This window comes from Rattus norvegicus, chromosome 3 (assembly GCF_036323735.1).
Source record: "Rattus norvegicus strain BN/NHsdMcwi chromosome 3, GRCr8, whole genome shotgun sequence".
NCBI classification, from domain to species: Eukaryota; Metazoa; Chordata; class Mammalia; order Rodentia; family Muridae; genus Rattus; species Rattus norvegicus.
The window spans coordinates 89883001-89905621 of NC_086021.1; the positions used below are offsets into that span (position 1 = coordinate 89883001).

General features: G+C 38.6%; 1 protein-coding gene across 2 annotated transcripts in view; it reads right to left on the bottom strand.

The window, feature by feature from the left end:
• Calcrl (calcitonin receptor like receptor) overlaps positions 1–22621 on the bottom strand; it is a 97546-nt gene that overhangs the window by 47930 nt on the left and 26995 nt on the right. For both annotated transcript variants that reach the window (NM_012717.3, XM_006234439.5), the window contains 3 exons: positions 4260–4350; positions 3968–4099; positions 2507–2593 (listed from right to left, as the gene is read on the bottom strand). In NM_012717.3, the coding sequence (NP_036849.2) occupies positions 2507–2557 (51 nt within the window). In that variant the 5' untranslated portion in view covers positions 2558–2593; positions 3968–4099; positions 4260–4350. The remainder of the gene's footprint in view (positions 1–2506; positions 2594–3967; positions 4100–4259; positions 4351–22621) is intronic.

Consider the following 22621-nt stretch of genomic DNA (forward strand, 5'->3'; position numbering starts at 1 on the left):
GTAGGGAGAGAGTGGGCAGCCTTGTCTAGTCCCTGATTTTAGTGGGATTGCTTCAAGTTTCTCTCCATTTAGTTTAATGTTAGCAACTGGTTTGCTGTATATGGCTTTTACTATGTTTAGGTATGGGCCTTGAATTCCTATTCTTTCCAGGACTTTTATCATGAAGGGGTGTTGAATTTTGTCAAATGCTTTCTCAGCATCTAATGAAATGATCATGTGGTTCTGTTCTTTCAGTTTGTTTATATAATGGATCACGTTGATGGTTTTCCGTATATTAAACCATCCCTGCATGCCTGGGATGAAGCCTACTTGATCATGGTGGATGATTGTTTTGATGTGCTCTTGAATTCGGTTTGCCAGAATTTTATTGAGTATTTTTGCGTCGATATTCATAAGGGAAATTGGTCTGAAGTTCTCTTTCTTTGTTGGGTCTTTGTGTGGTTTAGGTATAAGAGTAATTGTGGCTTCGTAGAAGGAATTCGGTAGGGCTCCATCTGTTTCAATTTTGTGGAATAGTTTGGATAATATTGGTATGAGGTCTTCTATGAAGGTTTGAAAGAATTCTGCACTAAACCCGTCTGGACCTGGGCTCTTTTTGGTTGGGAGACCTTTAATGACTGCTTCTATTTCCTTAGGAGTTATGGGGTTGTTTAACTGGTTTATCTGTTCCTGATTTAACTTCGATACCTGGTATCTGTCTAGGAAATTGTCCATTTCCTGAAGATTTTCAAATTTTGTTGAATATAGGTTTTTATAGTAAGATCTGATGATTTTTTGAATTTCCTCTGAATCTGTAGTTATGTCTCCCTTTTCATTTCTGATTTTGTTAATTTGGACGCACTCTCTGTGTCCTCTCGTTAGTCTGGCTAAGGGTTTATCTATCTTGTTGATTTTCTCAAAGAACCAACTTTTGGTTCTGTTGATTCTTTCTATGGTCAAGAAAGAAATTTTTTTAAAAAAAGAAAAGAAAATGGTATCCAGATATCAGAGAGTACTGACCACGTGGGAATAACCAAATTTTCTACGTTTGTAATATCAAAATAATAATTTCTACACTGGGTGGCATCCCGTTGTCTCATTAGCATTAATGTTGACTTATTGTCTGGTAGGCTTGAATTTCCTGAGAGACTTAGAAAGTAGTCACCCTGGAAAGTGATAAATGAAATTCTAGAACATCAAAACTAGTTTGAAGTCATTTGGTTTTATTCTTTAATGTTGTGGGTTGAACCTAGTGTCTCGTGTAGGGTAAGCAAGCAGGTGACAATCCCAGGACAATATTAGAAAAAAAAAACATTTTCTGAGAAGGTTTTATTAGAAATTAAGCAAAGTAATAATAATTCCAAATACATTTACATACTGTCCATGAATGAATTCAAGGGGAGGGGTCACAGTTCCTTACATTACACGATGCTAACTGGTAAAAATGCTACAGTATTGCCTGCAGAGAGCTCACGGCGACTCATGTACCTGGCTGGCACACTTCACAGGGGAGCTGGCTGAAGGAACAGTTCTGTCTATTGAAGTCTAGTCAGTTACCCAAGATAACATCTTATACGTGCAGACATTGGGCAGCGTCTAGACTCGAAGGTGTTTTCCACTGCGTATACTCACAGAAATGTAGTATTGTATTTTTGCTCATTTAAGTTTTCAGTACTTTTTTCTAATTCCTTTATTTGAATCTTTTTGAGGGTTTTGCTTGGAAACACCACAGGAAAATTCTGTGCTGGCACCCAGAATGAGACGAGATTATGTCTCTGGGTTTCTTGTATATATAAGGAGAAGAGCAATGTTGATTGCTTCAATTCAATGCAGAAAAAAAGATGAAGAGAAACAAAACTACAACCAAGATGTAAACTGTGAGGCGTGTGGCTCTTTGGGCTTGATGAGTCCTCTGGCTTTACCCCTGGCTACACATCTCTGACACATGCATGTACAGCTGCCCACGGATGCGCGCACACAAATGGAGACATACTTGCCCCAAATTTAGCACCAAGATCTATTTGAATGAGTGATCTATTAATGAATGAGTAAACCAATACAAAATGCAGTACATGTCTCCTAGTTATTTTCAATCGATAAATGCTAGTCAATCGGTGGAGCAAAAGAAAAATGTTAAAGACTAGAATAATGATTTTTTCAAAGATATAATTCTGAATCCATGTGTCCCTGTAAACATATTCTATGTTCTGCGTATATATTTGTGCTGCTATAAAGTGTCATTCCAGTATTTTTCCAACTTTACCACTTTTGAGTTTTGCAAGTTTGAATCCACTGATATCCCTCCTTCCAAGGACTCAAGAAACCATATTGGTGATAAAAATTCAAAGTATAAAAACATTACTAAAAGAAAGTAGATTATTGCTGTGTTGATTGGATATAAAAATGAAGTCAACTTACTCACCTAATTATTAGTTTAACTTGTATACATTAACTTTTATCAACTAGATGCATGTTGGAAGTAAAACAGTCATAACTAATGAAATGAAAATGTAGGGTGAATGCTTACCATATTAAGAAGCAAGAGAAACAGAAAACATAGTGTACACTTTTTATCCATCATTAGAGTCCAACTGAAGTGTGCGATATGTTCAAGCTATAATAAAAATGAAAGAAATAAAGTTCAATAATCATGAAATTGACATATCCTTCAAAAGAAAATATCTGTTATAACCTTATACGAATTCTAAAAATTTGTTTAGTAGTCAAATGTGTTACGAATATTGACAACATCATGACCTAAAGTATAATAGAGTTTAATGAAATACAATCTAGTTTAATTTGACTTACAAATAGAACATTTGACACATGTATTTTTTATGTAATTAGAAAGTAACTCGCTTTCTTTGCCTTTACTGAAATTAGAATACAATTATTTAACTCCAAACATAAATGGCTTGACATGACTGTCTTTTCGATTTTATTATATATATATACATATATATATAATTTATGTTTATTTCTTATAAGTACTTCTCTGTAACTTTCCGACTCCAACTTAAGGAAGGAAATTGTTCTCAGACAACATAAAAATGTCCTTTCAATTTTTCAATGTAGAAAATGTGATTAAACTTGTATTAATACTGATTATAGTGAACTGATTTCCATCCACCTAGGAGACCCATCTACGAGGAACTATCCATGTTAAGTTAGTCCCTGGGTGTGAGTGTGAGGGATCATCTGATGGGGTTAGTTGATATGGGAAGACCTACATAACTGTAGACAGCAGCATTCTGTGGCCTGGGATCATGAACTAAATAAAAAAGACAAAGTAAGCTGAATAGGAGCAGCCATTGCAGTCTCCTTCTTGTAGACCCAGAGCGATCACATGGTTCAAATCCGTACTGTGTTGCTTTCTTTGACAGCACGGCCTAAACATTTAAACTTGAGCAAAGGTAAATCCTCCTCCTTACTTTTGTTTCCTGACAGGTATTTTGTTAAAACAGTAAGAAAAGTAATTAATACAGAAATTAATCAGGAAATGAAAAGATTCTCAAAGCCTTCTACATGATTGAAATAAGGGTTTGGGGAGAAACAATACTATGCATATGTTAATCTAATATTAGATCACGTTCTAAGCTGGTAAAAATGGCCTCTCAAACACCATCTGGCAACTAAATGCTAAAAAACAGACTCTGTGGGACTTACTTCCTAATATACCCTAACACACTAGTTTTATCCACCTGGGTTATCATGATATAACCACTGAATGCAATACACATTTGAATTAACATGTAGCGATGACTTTTCAAAGAAAACGAAAAAAATCTTCAGTATACACTTTCCATTGAACAATGAACTTGGATTGAATTCTGTTAGGAAACAAAGCATGGCTACTTTCAGAATAAAATTAGAAAGCCCTTTTCCACATGACCCCATGTTTTCTGGGTTTTTATGACATGCATTGAGGACACACACTCCACTGCCCGTAACATTGAATGTGCTCCACTGGTTGCCCACAGTGACTCACCTGGGTAGCGGCCGCAGCTGCTCTTGTCAATCATAAGCAATCGTCTGAATATTGTTTTCTCTTCTATCAATCAGTGACCGACAACCCTGGATTTGTTTTCTCTTTCTTTTTAAGATCTTAAGAAAAATATACCTGAAAATCAGGAAGGGCTCTATTAATCACACATCTTAAAAACTAGTGTGCTAGATTGAAAACTACCAACCAACTTTTCTGCAATTTAGTAATTAACAAGTTGCTGTTTTCGTTATTAATTACATTTCACCCCTGGAAAATCTAATTTCCAAATACTCACATGCACAATTGTCTCCAGACTCAAATCACATTTTCTCCTGAATCATGCTCAATATTGTCTTCGAGAATTTCTTAATTACAAGGGTCATGACCTAAAATATGGATCGATTTAAAATAATTTAATATGATGTTAACAAGACAAAATTATTTCCATAGGAAACTGAAGTTTTCTAAGTAATATCTCTACTGAGATTAGACATTCTTGAGCTATTCTAATTTTCAATGAGCTACAGAAATGATACTGAAAAAGATAGTCTTTAAAAACCTGATTTTTAGACTCTCTCTCTCTCACACACACACACACCACCAGGAAGGATACACGTTTATTTTATCTATCTCTGTATTTTATTTTTAAAAATACTGATATTTTTAAAATAATTTACTGTACATAGCACTTAATTTCACAACAATTTTTCGTAGTCCTGTTGAATTAGTAGCCTGTTTGCTGAGTAAGAGTTACTTCTTTTTGTACAAAGACATTTTATCAAGTACTGTGGTTTTTCATAATAATGGAACTGCCTGTGTGAATCAATTAGTACTTGATTATGTGATACAGCTGAGCTGATCTGTCCAGAAGTCAGAGCTACTCAAGGAAGAAGAAACATGAGTACAAATTTATGACTTAGCATTGGGCTAAAAAGGCTGGTTACTGATGAGATTAATTTTTTCAATCAATACATTGCATATTCATTGAACAGGTGTATTTTTTTATTTTTCTATTAATTAATTAACTTTATATCAAGATCAGAACTTCAGTTCCCTCCTCTTCTCCAAGTCCCCTCCCTCTCACCCTCATCCTTCTACACCCCTCTCCCTTTCTCCACAGAGGAGGGGAGACTTCCCATGCATATCAACCCGCCTTGGCATATAAAATCTATTTTATTTTCCCCTTCTTAGAGAGATTCAAGCATCCTCCCTTGGGCCTTACCTGCCACTTAGCCTCTTTGGGTCTGTGGACTATAGCATGGCTATCCTGTACTTTATGACTAATATCCACTTATAAATGAGTATATTTCAGGGGCTGGGGATTTAGCTCAGTGGTAGAGCGCTTACCTAGGAAGCGCAAGGCCCTGGGTTCGGTCCCCAGCTCCGAAAAAAAGAACCAAAAAAAAAAAAAAAAATGAGTATATTTCATGTTTGTCTTTCTGGGTCTGAGTTCCATACTCAGAATAACCTTTTCTAGTTCCATCCATGCCTGAAAATTTCACAATGTCAATGTTCTTAATAGCTGAGCAGTACTCCTTGTGTAAATGTACAATTTTTTGTTTATAATGCATTTGAATATGTTAGTCACTGAATGAAACGTTTCAATATAAATTATAGAGAAAACACAGTTGGCCTTGACACTTTCAGATTTCCTATGAGTAAATAATCTTCAAAGTTGTTATATTTTCAAGGAAAACATTTCCAAGCCTAGTTGTACATGCTTTTAATCCCAGGATTCTGGAGGCAGAGGCAGGCAGATTTCTCTGAGCTCAAAGCCAACCTGGTAACATAGATAGTTTGAAGCCAAACAGGGCTGTATAGTGAGACCCTGTCTCAAAAAAAAATCAAAAATTTTGTCTTGAATATGAATTTACATGTGTTTATTGGTTTGTTAACATATTTTCCTTGGGTATCTATAACTTGAGTAGATTTTTCTGTATTCATATCTTTGTGTGGCTTTATAAGTGCTTTCAATCATTGTTCATTGAGTGTGGCTTTCTAATCTTGTCAGTGAAACTTCAATTATCATTCAGAATCAAAAAAATTAAGATAAAATTTAAAATAAACAGAAGGAAGTCATTTTCCAGGGTGAGGGGGATACATGCTTTGTATTACAGGAAGGCCAAGGCCCAGGTAGGTTTTTCTTATCATGGGTCTTGGTTAAGGACAGTAAAATTACAGCAGCGTAACATCCATCACAAAGTAGCTTGTTTCATCTGGAGCTGGGGACAGTACGGGGCACTCCACGTTTCCTGGAATTGTTACTGAGTTAATGATTCACTGGAGCCCTGGCAGTCTGACCTATGACCCGCTTCCAGCCTTACTGTATTGCTGTTATTACCTGATGTAAAAGCAGAGATGTCAATGTTTATGTATTGTATGTAATATGAGCTAACTATAGATACTGCACATACAATCACTTACATCTCAACACTTGGTGAGCATATCTTACTTTTACTTCATTAGTTCACCAGTGTCACATTATTAATTATGATTAATTTTGCATTTCATCATTCAAACAATGGAAAGACTCTTTTTCTGCTTAATATTTAAATGTAAGTAAGACTAGAAGTAAATAAATTATGAGTAAAAATTCTATTTGCAAACCTCTATCTTTGGTGGTTGCATAGCATCTGAAGTAATTAAGTATTAAAGAATCTTTTTCTAAAAAAAAAAAAAAAAAAAAAAAGCTGAAAGAAGGCCAGAAGCACGGCTGAGAAGGCAAAGGAGCTTTCCACCAAGCCAGAGGAACTGATGACCCCAAATGAACTGATGACCCACAGGAAAAAGGGCAAGAATAAACCACTGCCAATAGTCCTCCAGTCTCCATACATGTGCCATACACAAGCCTTCCCCCACCACATAAACACACATTAATAAATGAATATAAAACACTAAATAAAGGTTACAAAGCTAAATGAGTGGCTAGTGGTTTAAGGTTTTGCCTCTGATTGGCTACTCTTCATAAAAATATTAGCTCACAATTCTGTCTATTCATTCTCTGATACCTCTAGTCTGTCCTTTAGTATAGAATACAAATGTAGCAAATTCCTTTGGAACCCTTGCCAATTTTACCCCTACTTGTGTGCACACATACACACATGCATGGTATGCACGAGCAACTCTAGTCACCTCAACACAGATAAGTATATAGCAGGCTTCAAATGTCCGCTGTTATAAATTGTTTATAACTGAATTTGAATTGATTATCTGGAAGATCAGAAAAGGTTTAAAATAAATTCTATTTTAAAGCAAAGAATAATTTTTAGATGTTCTTTGCTCATTTGTTTATAATTTGTTCTCAAACCTCACACTAATTTATCTAGGATTATTGGAACATTGAATAATATAACTGAATTTTTTATTTATATAAATTTAAAATACTAGACTTGCAAAAAGTTCTCGGAGATAAAAGTTTAAATTTTTTTAACAATCTCTTGTTGTAGTGTATTCCTACTGTAAGTTCTCTAGTCTCCTCTCTTTTGCCTCTTCAAGGACAGAAACCTCATCTGAGTCATCGGTGCACTTTTCTGACTGGAAGCTCATAAATATTTACTGAATACATAAATGAATGAATGAATTAACCAAGAAAATATTTTAGAAAACAAAAGCTACTCTCAAGGATTCTTACCCTAAATGGGAATTATTATTTCTTATCTTAGAAGGCTTTCTTTTTTTTTTTTTTCGTTTTCTTTTTTATTTTATTTTTTTTTATTATCTTGAGTATTTCTTATATACATTTCAAGTGTTATTCCCTTTCCCGGTTTCCGGACAGACATCACCCTCCCCCCTCCCCTTCCTTGTGGGTGTTCCCCTCCCAAACCTCCCCCCATTGCCACCCTCCCCGCATAGTCTAGTTCACTGGGGGTTCAGTCTTAGCAGGACCCAGGGCTTCCCCTTCCACTGGTGCTCTTACTAGGATATTCATTGCTACCTATGGGGACAGAGTCCAGGGTCAGTCCATGTATAGTCTTTAGGTAGTGGCTTAGTCCCTGGAAGCTCTGGTTGCTTGACATTGTTGTACTTTTGGGGTCTCGAGCACCTTCAAGCTCTTCCAGTTCTTTCTCTGATTCCTTCAACGGGGGACCTATTCTCAGTTCAGTGGTTTGCTGCTGGCATTCGCCCTTAGAAGGCTTTCTATTACGAGGTTATACCAGTGGTTCTCAACCTGTATATATCTGATATGAGGTCCTATCAGAAATCATTTACATTACAATTCACAACAGTAGCACGATTATATTTATGAAGAAGCAATGAAATAATTTTATAGTAAAAGTTTAGTAAAGGTTGGGGTCACCAAAACATGAGGAACATATGAAAGGGTTGCAACATTAGGAAGGCTGAGAACCGCTGACAATGAAATTCTGACGTTAGAATACTTATATGAGTGTCACTACTTTCTTACAAAATAAGATCATTAGTCTTCCAAACTGCAGATGCCAGGATGCTGAGCAAGCAATAGCCTACGAAGTCTGCAATGCATCTAGATGAAGCAAATTTAATACACTGGGAGCTATGTTTAAAAGATGACCAGCTCATAGTCATCTGAATGTATGTAAAAATATATATGAGTCAGAATATAAATAAATATTATTCTGTTTGGGAAACAGACTGGTTTAACAAAACAGTGCTTTGATGAATTACACACGAAGCGAGATCAAATTTCTTTCATTACGTCCTGGGGCTAAAGCCTTCAAGGCTAAGTGCTTCAAAATCATGTTTGGCGATTCCCCAAACACAACATTCTACCCAGCACTGCTCTCATTTTTGTTGTTATCTGCTACATTTCAAATTCGGAGCTCTAAAAACTCATCTTGGTGAGACTTATCTCAGTAGTTGCCAAGTCATCTTGGCCACTATAACCAAAGAAATAGTCCCAGAGCAAACGACTCCACCTGTAAAGCTTCCCCTCATCACTCCATCCCTTAGGGATCGGGAAAGCGTGCTCCTAGGGACAAGGTTGTGCTTTCCGCCCGAGTACCTCATTCCCAACCAGTGGAGCAAAGGGATCGCCCCAGTCTTAGCAAGTTTGTGTGGTAATCCTCCATCCCATAGCAGACACTTGCTCTCTCCACAAGACTCAACGGTATCCAGTCTACGGAGTGATTCAACGCATGGCTGTCACCTGCTCTTACAAGAGCTCGTCTGAGTTTCCCTGACAACGGCCACAAGCAATGACTGGGGGAATGGAGGGATCGCTCCTTTTGGATCTTTTAGTCACTCACAGGTGGACCATGGGTGGGTAAGTAGACAGCGCCATGGCAAATGTAACTGAAAATCAACCTAGATTGCGCCTCATGTTGGTAGATGGAGTTTTTAAGTTGATTCCCAGGGGAAGTACATTTACTTGTGTCCCTTTATTTGACATCCATCACTTCCTCTGACTGGCTCGTCCTGCAAGCATTTGTTTACATCTAACCCATTTAAATGCATGTTTTTATTAAAATGCATCCCATATTAATCAACTAGCGCTCTTAAGCAAGTGATCTTTCAGATCTTAAATTATTTACTGACAACTGAATGAGTCGTAGTGAAACAAAGTAGGCAGTTTTCTTTCATATTTGGGGAGAGAGCAAGTCAGGGAAGGGGGTTCAAAGTAAGCAGTCTGCTCCCAGAGTCCACAAGTGTCCTGTGGTTTGTCTGAAAGACATTTGTCAGATTTGAAGAAGCTACCATCTACTCTCAACTGAGACTGTAACCACAATGGCACTGGGAGTACTCACTCACATTTTCCCATTCTAGCTTGCAGTCTCAAGGATTGTTTATGAATGATTTCTTTTCCCTTCTCCAAGTTAAAAAGGCTGGAAAATTTGGTTCTCTTTCAAAGCAGTTTTCCTTAAGTACAAGTAGAACAAATACATTCCCGTTTCTAAATATTCTGTCCACTTGCCTCGCCAACCATCAAATTTTCAAGTAATTATTTCATCACAGAAAGAACTTTGAGAAACAAAAAGTACCTTCAAATGCAAATATGTATTAAAACCCAGCTGTCTAGGGTTGAAGAGATCGAGTAAGTAATAGAGAACTTGCCGAGCTTGTGCAAGACACTAGGTTTGACTCTCAGTGCTCAATAAAAAAATAAATAAAAACAGAAGTTACTTGAAACACAGCTGGCTAGCCAGTTGCTACATTATATAATGTACCCTTCTGATTTTAATTTTCAAACCTGCCATGTGTTTGCTTCTGAAAGAACCTTTTCCATCTCTATAAAGTTCATGAGTTTTGAAGAGGACCCTGCTCTTGGTTTATTGCAGGATAACTTTATATTTTGTTACATGTACATTTTGATACATATACATATCCTTAACACTATGTAGGCTAACTCATATGTATGTGCATATAGATAGAAAGATAGATAGATAGATAGATAGATAGATAGATAGATAGATAGATAGATATGATTTTTCAGGACATGAAAATGCAAATGTTTGCATGCTACCTGCAAGCTTGCTCAATTTTCTCAGTCTATTATTATTCACACATATGTGTGTATATATACTTTACATTTGTTTTGTTACAATAATTTGCTAATTTTGGTTGTGTTGCCTACTCCTAATATTGAAAGAGTTTGTACACTCTAAGAAAAAAAAATAGCCTTCGACTTCAATTCCTCTGCTTCTTAAATATCCTGAGTTATTTTAGGCCCAGAGCCATATTCTTTGTCTTTGTTTATTTCTCCAGTCACTACAGAGCTGGCCAACAGAAGCTTCGTTTCCCACACATATCTGGATGCTCTAATATCCTACACTGAGGCTTAGCAGAGATCAGTTATGTCTTAGCTAGCACATGCATTCCCTGCTTGTGGTGCATCAGACAAGCCAATTCTCCTCTGTCAACACGAGATAAACTTTCTCCTCCATCCTCCCTACAGGTTAGAATCCCTTTCTTACAGTCTTAAAAAACCTATTTTAGAGGGAAAATGCTAATATAAATGTCTCAAAGCATAATTATTTTTTCTTTTATCATCATTACTTTTTTGACAAAACTCAAATCTTTACCGTAAAATTATTATTATAATTTACCAATTTATTTTATGTACAATATAGTCATTGATAGAGAGACATGATAGTCTAAGGTTTTACTGTTATAACTGAACCTGGCCCAAGATAGCCTGTACGGGGTTAAGACAAATCAAATAGAAAAGTTAGTGGGATCTCAAAGACTTTAACAGCCTACTGTCATCGCTCTTGATTACCCTCCGGATATGATGTAAGACCCTACTGATGGAGACAGTACATGCCTGAGTGACACACAGAGACATCAATCTGCTACTGACATGGAAGTTTCACACCAACTGTCTAGCTCTCCTACCTCTGGGAATCACGCCAGCATACGAGAAATGAAATTATCAATCTTACCAGCTGTGAATCCTGTGAGCTACAAGAATACTGTCCTGGCAAAACACACCCACTAGTACAGTCTTAGCAAACTCAGGCCTGGTACAAACTGGGCTAAAATTTCGTGACTGTTTAGGAAATGATATAATACTATTATTCTGCTAAACGGACACAGAATACACTTTACCCCCTTCCCAAGTTCTTATCTTTATAACGATATATTATATCTCTCAGCCCTCATCAGGAGAACTCTTTCTGCAATGAATGACAATTATTATACAGACCCACAATTAGTCAACAAGCAAAGAATGAGAGACTGGAATACTCAACTTGAACGAACTATTTGCACCACAACCCTACTGTTATGCCTGAAGGGTTGTAAAGAAGTCACAGGCAGGGAAACTGAAGGGCCAGAAGAGGTGAATGACATCAGCAAACAGGGCAGGTCACCATGTGATCTCAGGGTAAGTGTGACAGTCCTCACGGGACCTCCACACTCTCAAGCTAACAGAATTCCAGCATGGAATAGGGAGAACCGGGCAAGCAGTCTCTCTCAGTAGCTCTTGGCAATTGACAGTTTCTGGAAGAAGAAAGGGTTTCTTTAAAGGTGTGACCCTGTTAGGTTGACCTCACTCGAGGGTTGGCCCCATAGTAGTATTTGAGAAACACCAACTGGACTCAATTGGGAGACAGGGAAGATGAGAGAGAAAGAGGGAGGAAGGGAAGAAAAAATTAAATGGGTAAGGAGATGGGGTGGATCTGAAAAGAGACTGAAGAAGAAAACTGAATATTCAAACGTATTGTATGGATCAAATCATTCATAATATTATTTTCCAAAGGAATACTTGCTATTCTTGCAGAGTTCCTAGGTTTGGTTTCCAGCACCCACAAACACCTGTTACTCCAGTCCCAGCATAGCTAATGCCCTCTAGCCTCCTTGGGCACCTGTATGCACATGAGAATCATAAACTCAGACAGACAGACAGACAGACAGATAGACAGACAGACAGAGTATAAATAAACAAATCATTTAAAAAAGAAATATATCCCTAAAATCTGAAAACAAATCTCCTGACAGTGGTTTTGTCTATTTGTTTTTTTAATGTCTTAGGAATATTCTCCTTGGGTCTCCAATCGCTAGTAGTGCAAGACTCTTAAGTTTGAATCTGACGATTAAAATGGAGCATTGGGACAGACAAGAGTGAGCCTAAGTAAACTGAAGCTCTAGCCAATTTTCGTATACAATATATTCAAACGGTCGTATCATAAAAAATACAGACCCAGCATTCCAACTTTAAAAAGAAGGTGGATGTGGAGCCTCCTAAGTTAACTCCAAGGTGTGCTGGAATAGCCTTAATGACACTGTGCTCGAACAGAAGCCAAAGAACTTCAGCGGCTGACTTGCTTATCTGAAGAGCATTCCAGGCAGGACAGCTGAATAGCTGTTGGAGAGATTCATTGTGATTGGGTCTGGGATTTCATTTTACACTCTGGAGTATTTACTCATGAGAATAGTTTTTCCATCGTGGGCATAATTAGCCATTTTCCGGTAATTTTAGCCACACTCTTTTTATTTGAAAAGGCAAGTGGCCAATATCAGCCTGATTAGTAAAAGGTGGGAGGGAGCTTTAAAAAAAAATGTAACTCTGTGCTTGATTGAACACTCTTTACAGCTGATGGGGAAAGAATTAATTGAAGTAAGATGTGACTGAACTCTGGTCAGGCAAGCCGAACTTCTGATTTAGGCTACGTGAGGCATAGGTTATATTGTCAGAGTTACACAGTCAGAATCCTTCCTTCTAGTAGAATTACCGGAACAGCACGTCTTTTCCACTGGAGCTACCCAACAGGCAGGGTACGGTATCAGAACATTTACCATATATAAAGTGCAGGTCCAAATAGAGACAGCCAGCTAAGCACTATGCATTGTAGAGAAGTCTGTGACATTATTGGAAACCTTGAATCTGGCATATTTAAAATCAGTTACGATTCTAAAATTCCTCATCAATGTGAATACAAAACTGAATTTTAAGTTTTGTTTTCTAAACATTTTTGAGGAATGTTGTTGTAGTAAAAATTTCACAGATTTTAGAATAAAAAAGCTTCAGTTTTCACTCTATGGTTGACTAGCATGAAATTCCTACAAAATGAGGTGAGTACATTTCTTTCCATTATATAATCAAGATATAGAAGGATTTTTTAAATCAAAGTAAAAGATTATCATTCCTTGCCTAGCATACTCTATGCCCTGGTAAAAATTCTTAGCTAACATTTTTCAATCCTATGGATCTATCAAGTGATTGTTAAAGGGTAGTATATGTTCTCAGATGATCCATACTTAAAGTGCGTCTGTGGACTATGTTAATATCCAACTCAAAAAGTAAAGCTGACTCTCCAAAGAAAATATTTAAGGCCATTTTGTCACCATGACTAAGAAAATACTTTTTGCAAAGCTTCTGTAAGGCAAAGGACACTGTGGTTAGGACAAAACAGCAACCAACAGATTGGGAAAAGTTCTTTACCAATCCTACAACAGATAGAGGGCTTATATCCAAAATATACAAAGAACTCAAGAACTTAGACTGCAGGGAGATGAATAACCCTATTTAAAAATGGCGTTCAGAGCTAAACAAAGAATTCACAGCTGAGGAATGCCCAATGGCTGAGAAACACCTAAAGAAATGTTCAACATCTTTAGTCATAAGGGAAATGCAAATCAAAACAACCCTGAGATTTCTCCTCACACCAGTGAGAATGGCTAAGATCAAAAACTCAGGTGACAGCAAATGCTGGCGAGGATGTGGAGAAAGAGGAACACTCCTCCATTGTTGATGGGATTGCAGACTGGTAAAACCATTCTGGAAATCAGTCTGGAGGTTCCTCAGAAAATTGGACATTGAACTGCCTGAGGACCCAGCTATACCTCTCTTGGGCATATACCCAAAAGATACCCCAACATATAACAAAGACACGTGATCCACTATGTTCATAGCAGCCTTATTTATAATAGCCAGAAGCTGGAAAGAACTCAGATGCCCTTAAACAGAGGAATGGATACAGAAAATGTGGTACATCTACACAATGAAACATTACTCAGCTATCAAAAACAATGACTTCATGAAATTCATAGGCAAATGGAGGGAACTAGAAAATATCATCCTGAGTGAGGTAACACAATCACAGAAAAACATACATGGTATGCACTCATTGATAAGTGGCTATTAGCCCAAATGCTTGAATTGCCCTAGATGCACAGAACACATGAAACTCAAGAGGGAAAATGTGAATTCTTCACTCCTTCTTTAAAAGGGGAACAAGAATACCCTTGGCAGGGAATAGGGAGGCAAAGTTTAAAACAGAGGCAGAGGGAACACCCATTCAGAGCCTGTCCCACATGTGGCCCATACATATACAGCCACCCAATTAGATAAGATGGATGAAGCAAAGAAGTGCAGGCTGACAGAAGCCGGATGTAGATCTCTCCCGAGAGACACAGCCAGAATACAGCAAATACAGAGGCGAATGCCAGCAGCAAACCACTGAACTGAGAACGGGACCTCCATTGAAGGATTTAGAGGAAGGACTGAAAGAGCTTAAAGGGGCTCGAGACCCCATATGAACAACAATGCCAACCAACCAGAGCTTCCAGGGACTAAGCCACTACTCAAAGACTATACATGGACTGACCCTGGGCTCCAACCTCATAGGTAGCAATGAATAGCCTAGTAAGAGCACCAGTGGAAGGAGAAGCCCTGGGTCCTGCCAAGACTGAACCCCCAGTGAACGTGATTGTTGGGGGTAGGGCGGTAATGGGGGAGGATGGGGAGGGGAACACTCATATAGAAGGGTAGGGGGAGAAACCGGGAAAGGGAATAACAATGGAAATGTAAATAAGAAATACTCAAGTTAATAAAGATTTAAAAAATACTTTTTATAGACATGACATCAAAAGTACAAGTCACAATGGCAAAAATAGATTGACTACATCAAAATTATACATGTTTGTGTATAAAGAGTGTTATTGTGGAAGTGAGGGTCTCAGGGCATCTCAGTGGTAGAAAAGTGGGCCAGAAAGAGCAAGGTCCTAAATTCAATGTGTGTGTGCGCGCACACACACACACACACACACACACACACACACTCATACACTCACACTCACTCATACTCACACACTCATAGACATACACACTCATGCTCACATACTCATAGGCATACAGACTCATACACACACACACCCATACTCACACACTCATAGGCATACACACACATACTCAATACACTCACACACATTGATACACTTATACACACACACACATACATGCAAAAACACAAAGGAAAAGAAAATGAAAAGGCAACCCAACAAAGGGACAAATTTGCAAATCACATGTTTGATAAGGGATATTTACCTTTAATACAAAAAGAATTTTTACTACCCGATGATGATGATGATGATGATGATGATGATGATACCTCAATTTTTAAAAAGGGGCAGAGGATATATATGACAGATGACCAATGACCATAACAGCAGGAACTGTATTAAAGGGTCGCAGCATTAGGACAATCGAGAAGCACTGGTAATGAATTCAAAGTCAGCAAGGACATGTATGAGCAGAGGGTTAAAAAGGGCAGCTTTCTAGGGACAAAGACCTAGAAACACTAGGGCATGGATGCAGGAGCGAGCCAGGCAATGTGGCTGGAGACACAGGGCGCTGTGCGGAACTTGACATGCTCAGGGAATTCACCAGCGGACACCTGGATGTGAAGCCTTCGGCATCAGCTGGACAGGCTCTCACGACACCCTGTGAGCTGTTGTAATTTTGCACATCCCAAACACTACTTAATTTAATGATCAACTCCTGGGATTATGTCTGGGTTGTGATTTAAAAATAGATTTTCCAGTGTAAAAGAAGTCGGCAGGAAGGGGCTCCTTGCTGGATTAAGCCGTGCTCAAGTGAGAACCGCCACTGCGGAACAACACGTTCCCTGTGAAGATGGCAAGCCCATTTCAGTGGCTCTAACCTTTACGAGCTGCTATTATCAACCCAATTGTATGTTTTTTCCTGTTGCACAAACAAGTTCCCAAAAGACTTTTAAAATAGCTTTCTTTCCTGCTAAATCGTTGTGCCAAGCACTTTTTCTGACTCTCAGCTCTAAGTGGACCAGGATGTGTTAAAGAAATAAAATAAATAAATAAATAAATTTAAAAAAAAAACTGCCCTGTCACGCTTGACAGGGTTTAATAGGCCTTAACATCACGGAAACGTTTCCTAACCTCACAGCCTCCCGCCCTTTCTGGGAATCTTCCCATAGTGTGTTCTACCCCAAACAAAAGCTCCCCGGAAGAAACAGATGCAACACCTGCCCAACAGTCCGGCTTTCAATCAAGACATCTGGGGAAAAGTCTGCACACCCAAGTACGGTTTTCTCTGAGTGGAAAAGAATCACAACAGAAAATGAAACTTGTTTGTAAACATTTAAACATCCTAACAGAGAAGGAAAAAATGGAGGTCCTATTTTTAGACTCCGCACCTTGAAGACGAACGGGGAATGAGCTCTTAAACCCAGGAGGTGAAGACCAGCCTGGAAAATATGTCTTCAATAAAGAAATGAATGCAAATCTCCAGAACTGGGCTTTAGGTCCTTAGTACTTATGCATATATTTCCTGAGTCCTTTTTTCCCTTCATCTCTTTTTAAATATCTTTCGTTGTTTCAGAAAAGCAAACAAATATATCCACAAACAGACCGAATCTGCCTCAGCCGTTTCGAAGGACTCGGCCGCTTCGTAGACACATCTCTGACTGCAAAGCAGTTTATGTCACCAGCTACGTGTCTGTCTCCCTCGCACACAGTTTCCTCGACAAAAGCCTTTCTAAACCGCAAAACAATGGCAATCTCAAACGGAAGTAGATGAAAGAAAGCAAAAGATAAACACCAGCTAACCCATGTTCTGGTGGTGGCCATGCCTGGGACATTCTATGAGGCATTTTGAGGCAGGAGTCAAAATGATCACCTAGACATTATGGCAATTTGGCATTTAGAAAGTAATTAGAAATAACACCACAAGCCTTGTATTTGAGGGGACGGCTATCAGGCAAACACTAGAAGTGAAAAACGGGGCAGAGAGTACAGATTCCATGGAGAAGGCCTAGTGTTCTGGAGTCTACAGTGATGTTTGCTAGCGGGGGACAAAGGCAGTGTAATCTGCAGCATTTCTCCGGGCTTCTGCAGTTGTAGGATAGGAATAGCAAGCACATGCATCACGAGGACCTAGTGGAATCACAGGGGGCAACCTCCACAGTCACCAGCTGAACTCAGTGCCTGGGAAATGCCCCCTGCCCAGCAAGCGGTGGGCTCTCCTCAGAGCAGAACAGTATGCACTGGCTCCCTCTGTAACAGGTCACAGTTACAGGACTTATAATGCTGAGTCAAATTACATATGAATATTTAACAGTACATACTCTCTCAGCCTAAACGGTGTGGGCTCCTGAAGACAGTGGGATGTTAAGACATTGGAGAATGAATGGAGATGAGAATTGTGTCTGAGTCATTTGCTTCTAATCAAATGACTTGGCTGTGTGTGCATGACGCAGCTGCTTTTTACTTTGTCTGTTGGTGCCTTTAAAAATACATATTAGCCCTGTCCTTTAAGACCAGAAATAAATAGTAATGCCCAAATGGCTTTGCTATTTGTCCCCCTTTCTCTGCCTCTCTGCCTCTGCCTCTGCCTCTGCCTCTGCCTCTGCCTCTGCCTCTCTCTCTCTCTCTCTCTCTCTCTCTCTCTCTCTCTCTCTCTCTCTCTCTCCTCTCTCCGCCTGAGGATAGTATTATCAAGGAGGGGAAATCTTTTGCATTTTGTCACAACAGACTGAAAGGGGCCTTCTGCATCTTCACTATCAACACTTAGTTTTTGTTAGCTTCATCCATTCCTGGATAAAGAGGAAAGCCAGTGAAAATGGAGGTGGCAAATAATGTGGTCTGTAAAGAATGGGAAGTTTTTAGCTCAAGAAATATCAGTGTAATGGACAGACCCATGGCTCCAGCTACGTATGTTGGGCACCAATGGGAGGAGAGGTCCTTGGTCCTGCCAAGGCTGGATCCCCCAGTATAGGGGAATGTCAGGGCAGGGAGATGGGAAGGAGTGGGTGGATGGGAGGGGGAACACCCTCATAGAAGAAGGGGAAGGGGAATGGAATAGTGGGTTTATAGATGGGAAACTGGGAAAGGGAATAACATTTGAAATGTAAATAAAAAATCTAATAAAAAAAAGAAAAAAAAGAAATATCAGTGTAAAGAGATCCAAGGTAAATGGTTCAAAGGGAAGAAAAACCTGTACCATTTATGTTTAAAAGAATGTCTATTGGGTTCCTTTGGGGCTGAGAACTGGAGAGTAACTTAGATATGCTGTTTTTATGTCCTTACCTGTACTATTAAAGACATGCATGTGTCTGCACACAGGCGTGTGTGTGTGTGTGTGTGTGTGTGTGTGTGTGTGTGTGTGTGCATGCTTTCATCACTGTGGACACTCTAATGCTGCCTGTGTTCCAGTGGGTGGCTATGAAGCATGTAAGGTCTGTCACCCCGTTTGTGGGACGTCTCGTGGAAGCTTCACACCAGACCCCACTAGCATCCCATTTGGGGCAGAAGAACCTGATGAGAGTAAAGGCATCTTTTAATGTATCATCTTAGGTGACTTTTTAAGTTCTGGAATATTCCCAGTAATTTCTTGTTCCATAATATCACAGTGTATATTTGATTAACTTGTGAAAATTATCTGTAGGAAAACACAACATGTCAGAAAATAATTTATGTTTTAAACATGTTTTCTGTGGAATAGTCTTGTCAAGGAAAACTGTGGAGGATTCTGGTTTTGCAAGACGAAAGGGAATTTCCAATATGCAAATTAATGAAACAAGAGTTTTGAAACAGCAAGGAGTGTTGGGAAACTAACCTTTATTCATACTTAATTTATTAATTTTTACCTATTATTTTCAAGGTAAACACCGACATGCTCTCATTGGTTTTGAAAAGATAACTGTTGGAAAGAGGATACAGCTTACTGACTTTTGTGCATGTTCTCTGTGTGCACACTTGTGTTTATACAAATACATGACTTGCTAAGATGTTTCATCTTGTTAATTTATAAAGTAAATAAAAAAGCAATATGCTTTCTGAAGAAAGTATTTTTCTCATACCTTAGAATAACATAAAAACTTAGTAGACAGAATAAGTCATGGCAACCTGATTGTTATCTATTGAGAAACAGAAAGAGGTGGGTCCAAATGGGAAGGGAGGTGGGGAGGAAGTGAGAGGAGTAGAGGGAGGGTAAACTGTAGTCAGGATATATGATGTGAGGAAAAATCTATTTTCAGCAAGAGAACTAAATAAATCATGATAATCAAATGAAAAAAGCATGAAAATTTTAAGTGGACTGTAGCGTACATTCAAAATTTTAGTGATATATTTTTTCCTATTAGTCCTAAGCCTGTACTGATACTGACTTTCATATCACAGCAGAAAAACCTCAATTTTAAAATAAAAGAATGAGAAAAATAATTACTAGGCATAAAGACTGAGATAACGTTCGGTATAACTATGTGGAACTCTGACATTGCAGTCTTTAGTAAAGACACGTATCTAAGTAACAAGTTATATGTAAAAAAAAATCAAAAACCATTAGAGTATGAAGAAACCCAGGTTCTAATTTTAACCAAACCCAGGAATAACAGTGGAGACAGATGGCTTCTAGAACAGATGACAGATGTGGTCCTAAGGCATTTTAAGCAAGGTGCAAAAGATTTCCTAATGGTCCTACCTTCTCATGCTATCCTAATGTCTGCTCCAGGACAATCATATATTTAGTCTGTGAGCAGTACCGTCTTTCACTTGATGGTCTCCATTTTCCTTCCTCTTTAGTTCAGATTAGGATATGGTACCTGATTCTTAATGTTCATTGACTCTTTTTCAAGTCTATTGTCCCAAGTAAAATCTATTGATTATCACATTATTATAAGCAAAGTGTGTATATATGCAAATACAGTAAGTATAAAAATTTAAACTGAAAACAAGGAACCTACAGGAGACAAAAGTTACGCTTTAATGCATAACACAATTTTCTTATGGGTAGATATGGAGAAGTGACTTTTGGCTTTTGTTTTATAGCTAGTGTGAGTCTGGTCTTCCCAAGGCCTTAATAAATGTTCTGAAGGAGATTTGCTTTATATTTTAAAGATTGCTGGGAGCATTATTGAAAAATAGAGACCGGTGTTAAGATTCAAAGATGTTCAATCCAAGAATCATGCCAGCTTTACTGTCATTACTTTTTAGTGTTTGGGTTAAGTCCAGGGCTTCCTGTGTGCTGGGTGAATGCTCTGCTGCTGAACTTCCGCCCCAAACCAAACTGCATTTTCTCCTGTATGTGCAGACTTTTTCCTTATAAAAACTAAAGACAATCATGGCCACTCTTGCTTGCCCTTCAGAGGCCTAAAGGAGGCCTGCCTCAAATTTGAGGTAAGCCTGCGTGACACAGAGATAGATGCCAGAAAAAGGCCATGTATCAAAAAAACAAGAGAGAGAGAGAGAGAGAGAGAGAGAGAGAGAGAGAGAACGCCTAACTCACCAAAACATCCCCACTGAGCCCAGTTCTTACACTGCAGTAAGAATCTGGGAAATGAATACATCTTAAACTATAGTCACCTTCTGTGTAGAGGGAGAAAAAAAACCCTGCCTATTGCAACTGTTTTTGTTTTGACTCTTGGGACAATACAGATTTTTTATTATTATATTGATAGGCACATACAAATTTGCATGGTTTCGAAAGCAACCCACAGCCTTTCAGTAAAAGAAATTAAATAGTTTAATCACTGTACAGTTGAAGGAGGTAATTATATTCCTGTGATAAACGAAGACACCAAGACGAAGGAAAATGAGACAGAGGAGTTTTTCTCCTCTTATCGTTTTTCATCGAATTTCCTCTTCTCTACAGTCTAGATAGTAATCAAAGCAATCTTGTGGAAGTATTAAGTTTATTTGTTATAAAAAAGTAGCAATTGTATTTATGGGATTTATAAGTAAATTACTTCAGGGCACAAAAATGCGAGCAAGTGTCTTGCTCAAAAGGTCTGAAGTCGTTTCTGTCCCTGGCATCACCATCTTTCTCCCAAGACTGTCACGGGGCTGAGGATGTTTTACATGTGAATGCCTTAAATTGACCCTGTTCGCCCAATAATGGTGGATAATTGCCTTGATCTCCCTGGGAAAGTGTTTACAACACAAGTGCGCTTTCCCTCAGTCCTCTGAGTCAGCTTCTAGGGCTTGCTTGTTGTGACTCGGGAATAACCTTGGTGGAGAAAGGATGTCTCTCTGGGCCAATAAAGGAGATCCTGGGATCTAGTATCTGTAGGAAAACAAATTTTCTGACAGTTTCCTTTCTCAAGGACTAGGAAGGTTAAATAACTTTAAGCAAAAGAGATTCCGCAGCATACGTTTGCCTTTAAAGTCAAGCAATTTGAGTGATGGCCTACACACGAAGAGGACAGCGACACAATGGTGCTCCCAAGCAAAATCCACACGTTACGACATGATTTATTGAGATGCCAGTAGGCACCCTGATAGAGGGCAAGATAGGAGTAATGTAACAAGAATTGAAAAGAGAAAAGATAAAAGTTCTTGATAAGTTGACCTGCAGAGACAGTAAAAATTTGAAGCACAAATTTAAAGTTACAAATGAAGATAAGTCCTATGAAGGAAGGAGATGACCTCATACAGTGGCTCAAGGAATGATTTCCCAGAGGAAGTGGTATTTCACTAGACATCTGCAGTTGGAGGATGGTTTTTGAGAAACACAAAAACAAATGGCTCCTATCAGACGGGGTTGAGGACAGAGGACAAAGGAGAGGGCATTTCACAGGTTGTGTAGGCAGGTAGTGATCTCAAGACTACACTGAGCTTAGATAACTTGCCCGAGACTCTGGTCTGTGTCTGGTAACACATGCAAACATCTGGTTCCAGCAAAGAGAAATTATTTGGTTTATGGTTATTCATTAAAAGTCTGTTGCACCTGGGTTGGGTGTGAGGGAAGAAGACGGGTGATTAGAATGAAGAATCCTGCTGAAGAGTTTGGCTGTTGAAAAGGAGAAGAGAGAGGCTTAGTGGTAGGTGTGGGAGGACTTCTGGAGTGGAGTGGAGTTCTATTTTTAGATAAGACTGACATCAATGTTTTATAATAATAATGGGGATGTATGTGAATGAGGGCGTTGACTATACAAAAGGCATTTAGATTTCTCCAAAGACTCGAAAAAATAGGGTCCCAAGCAGCAT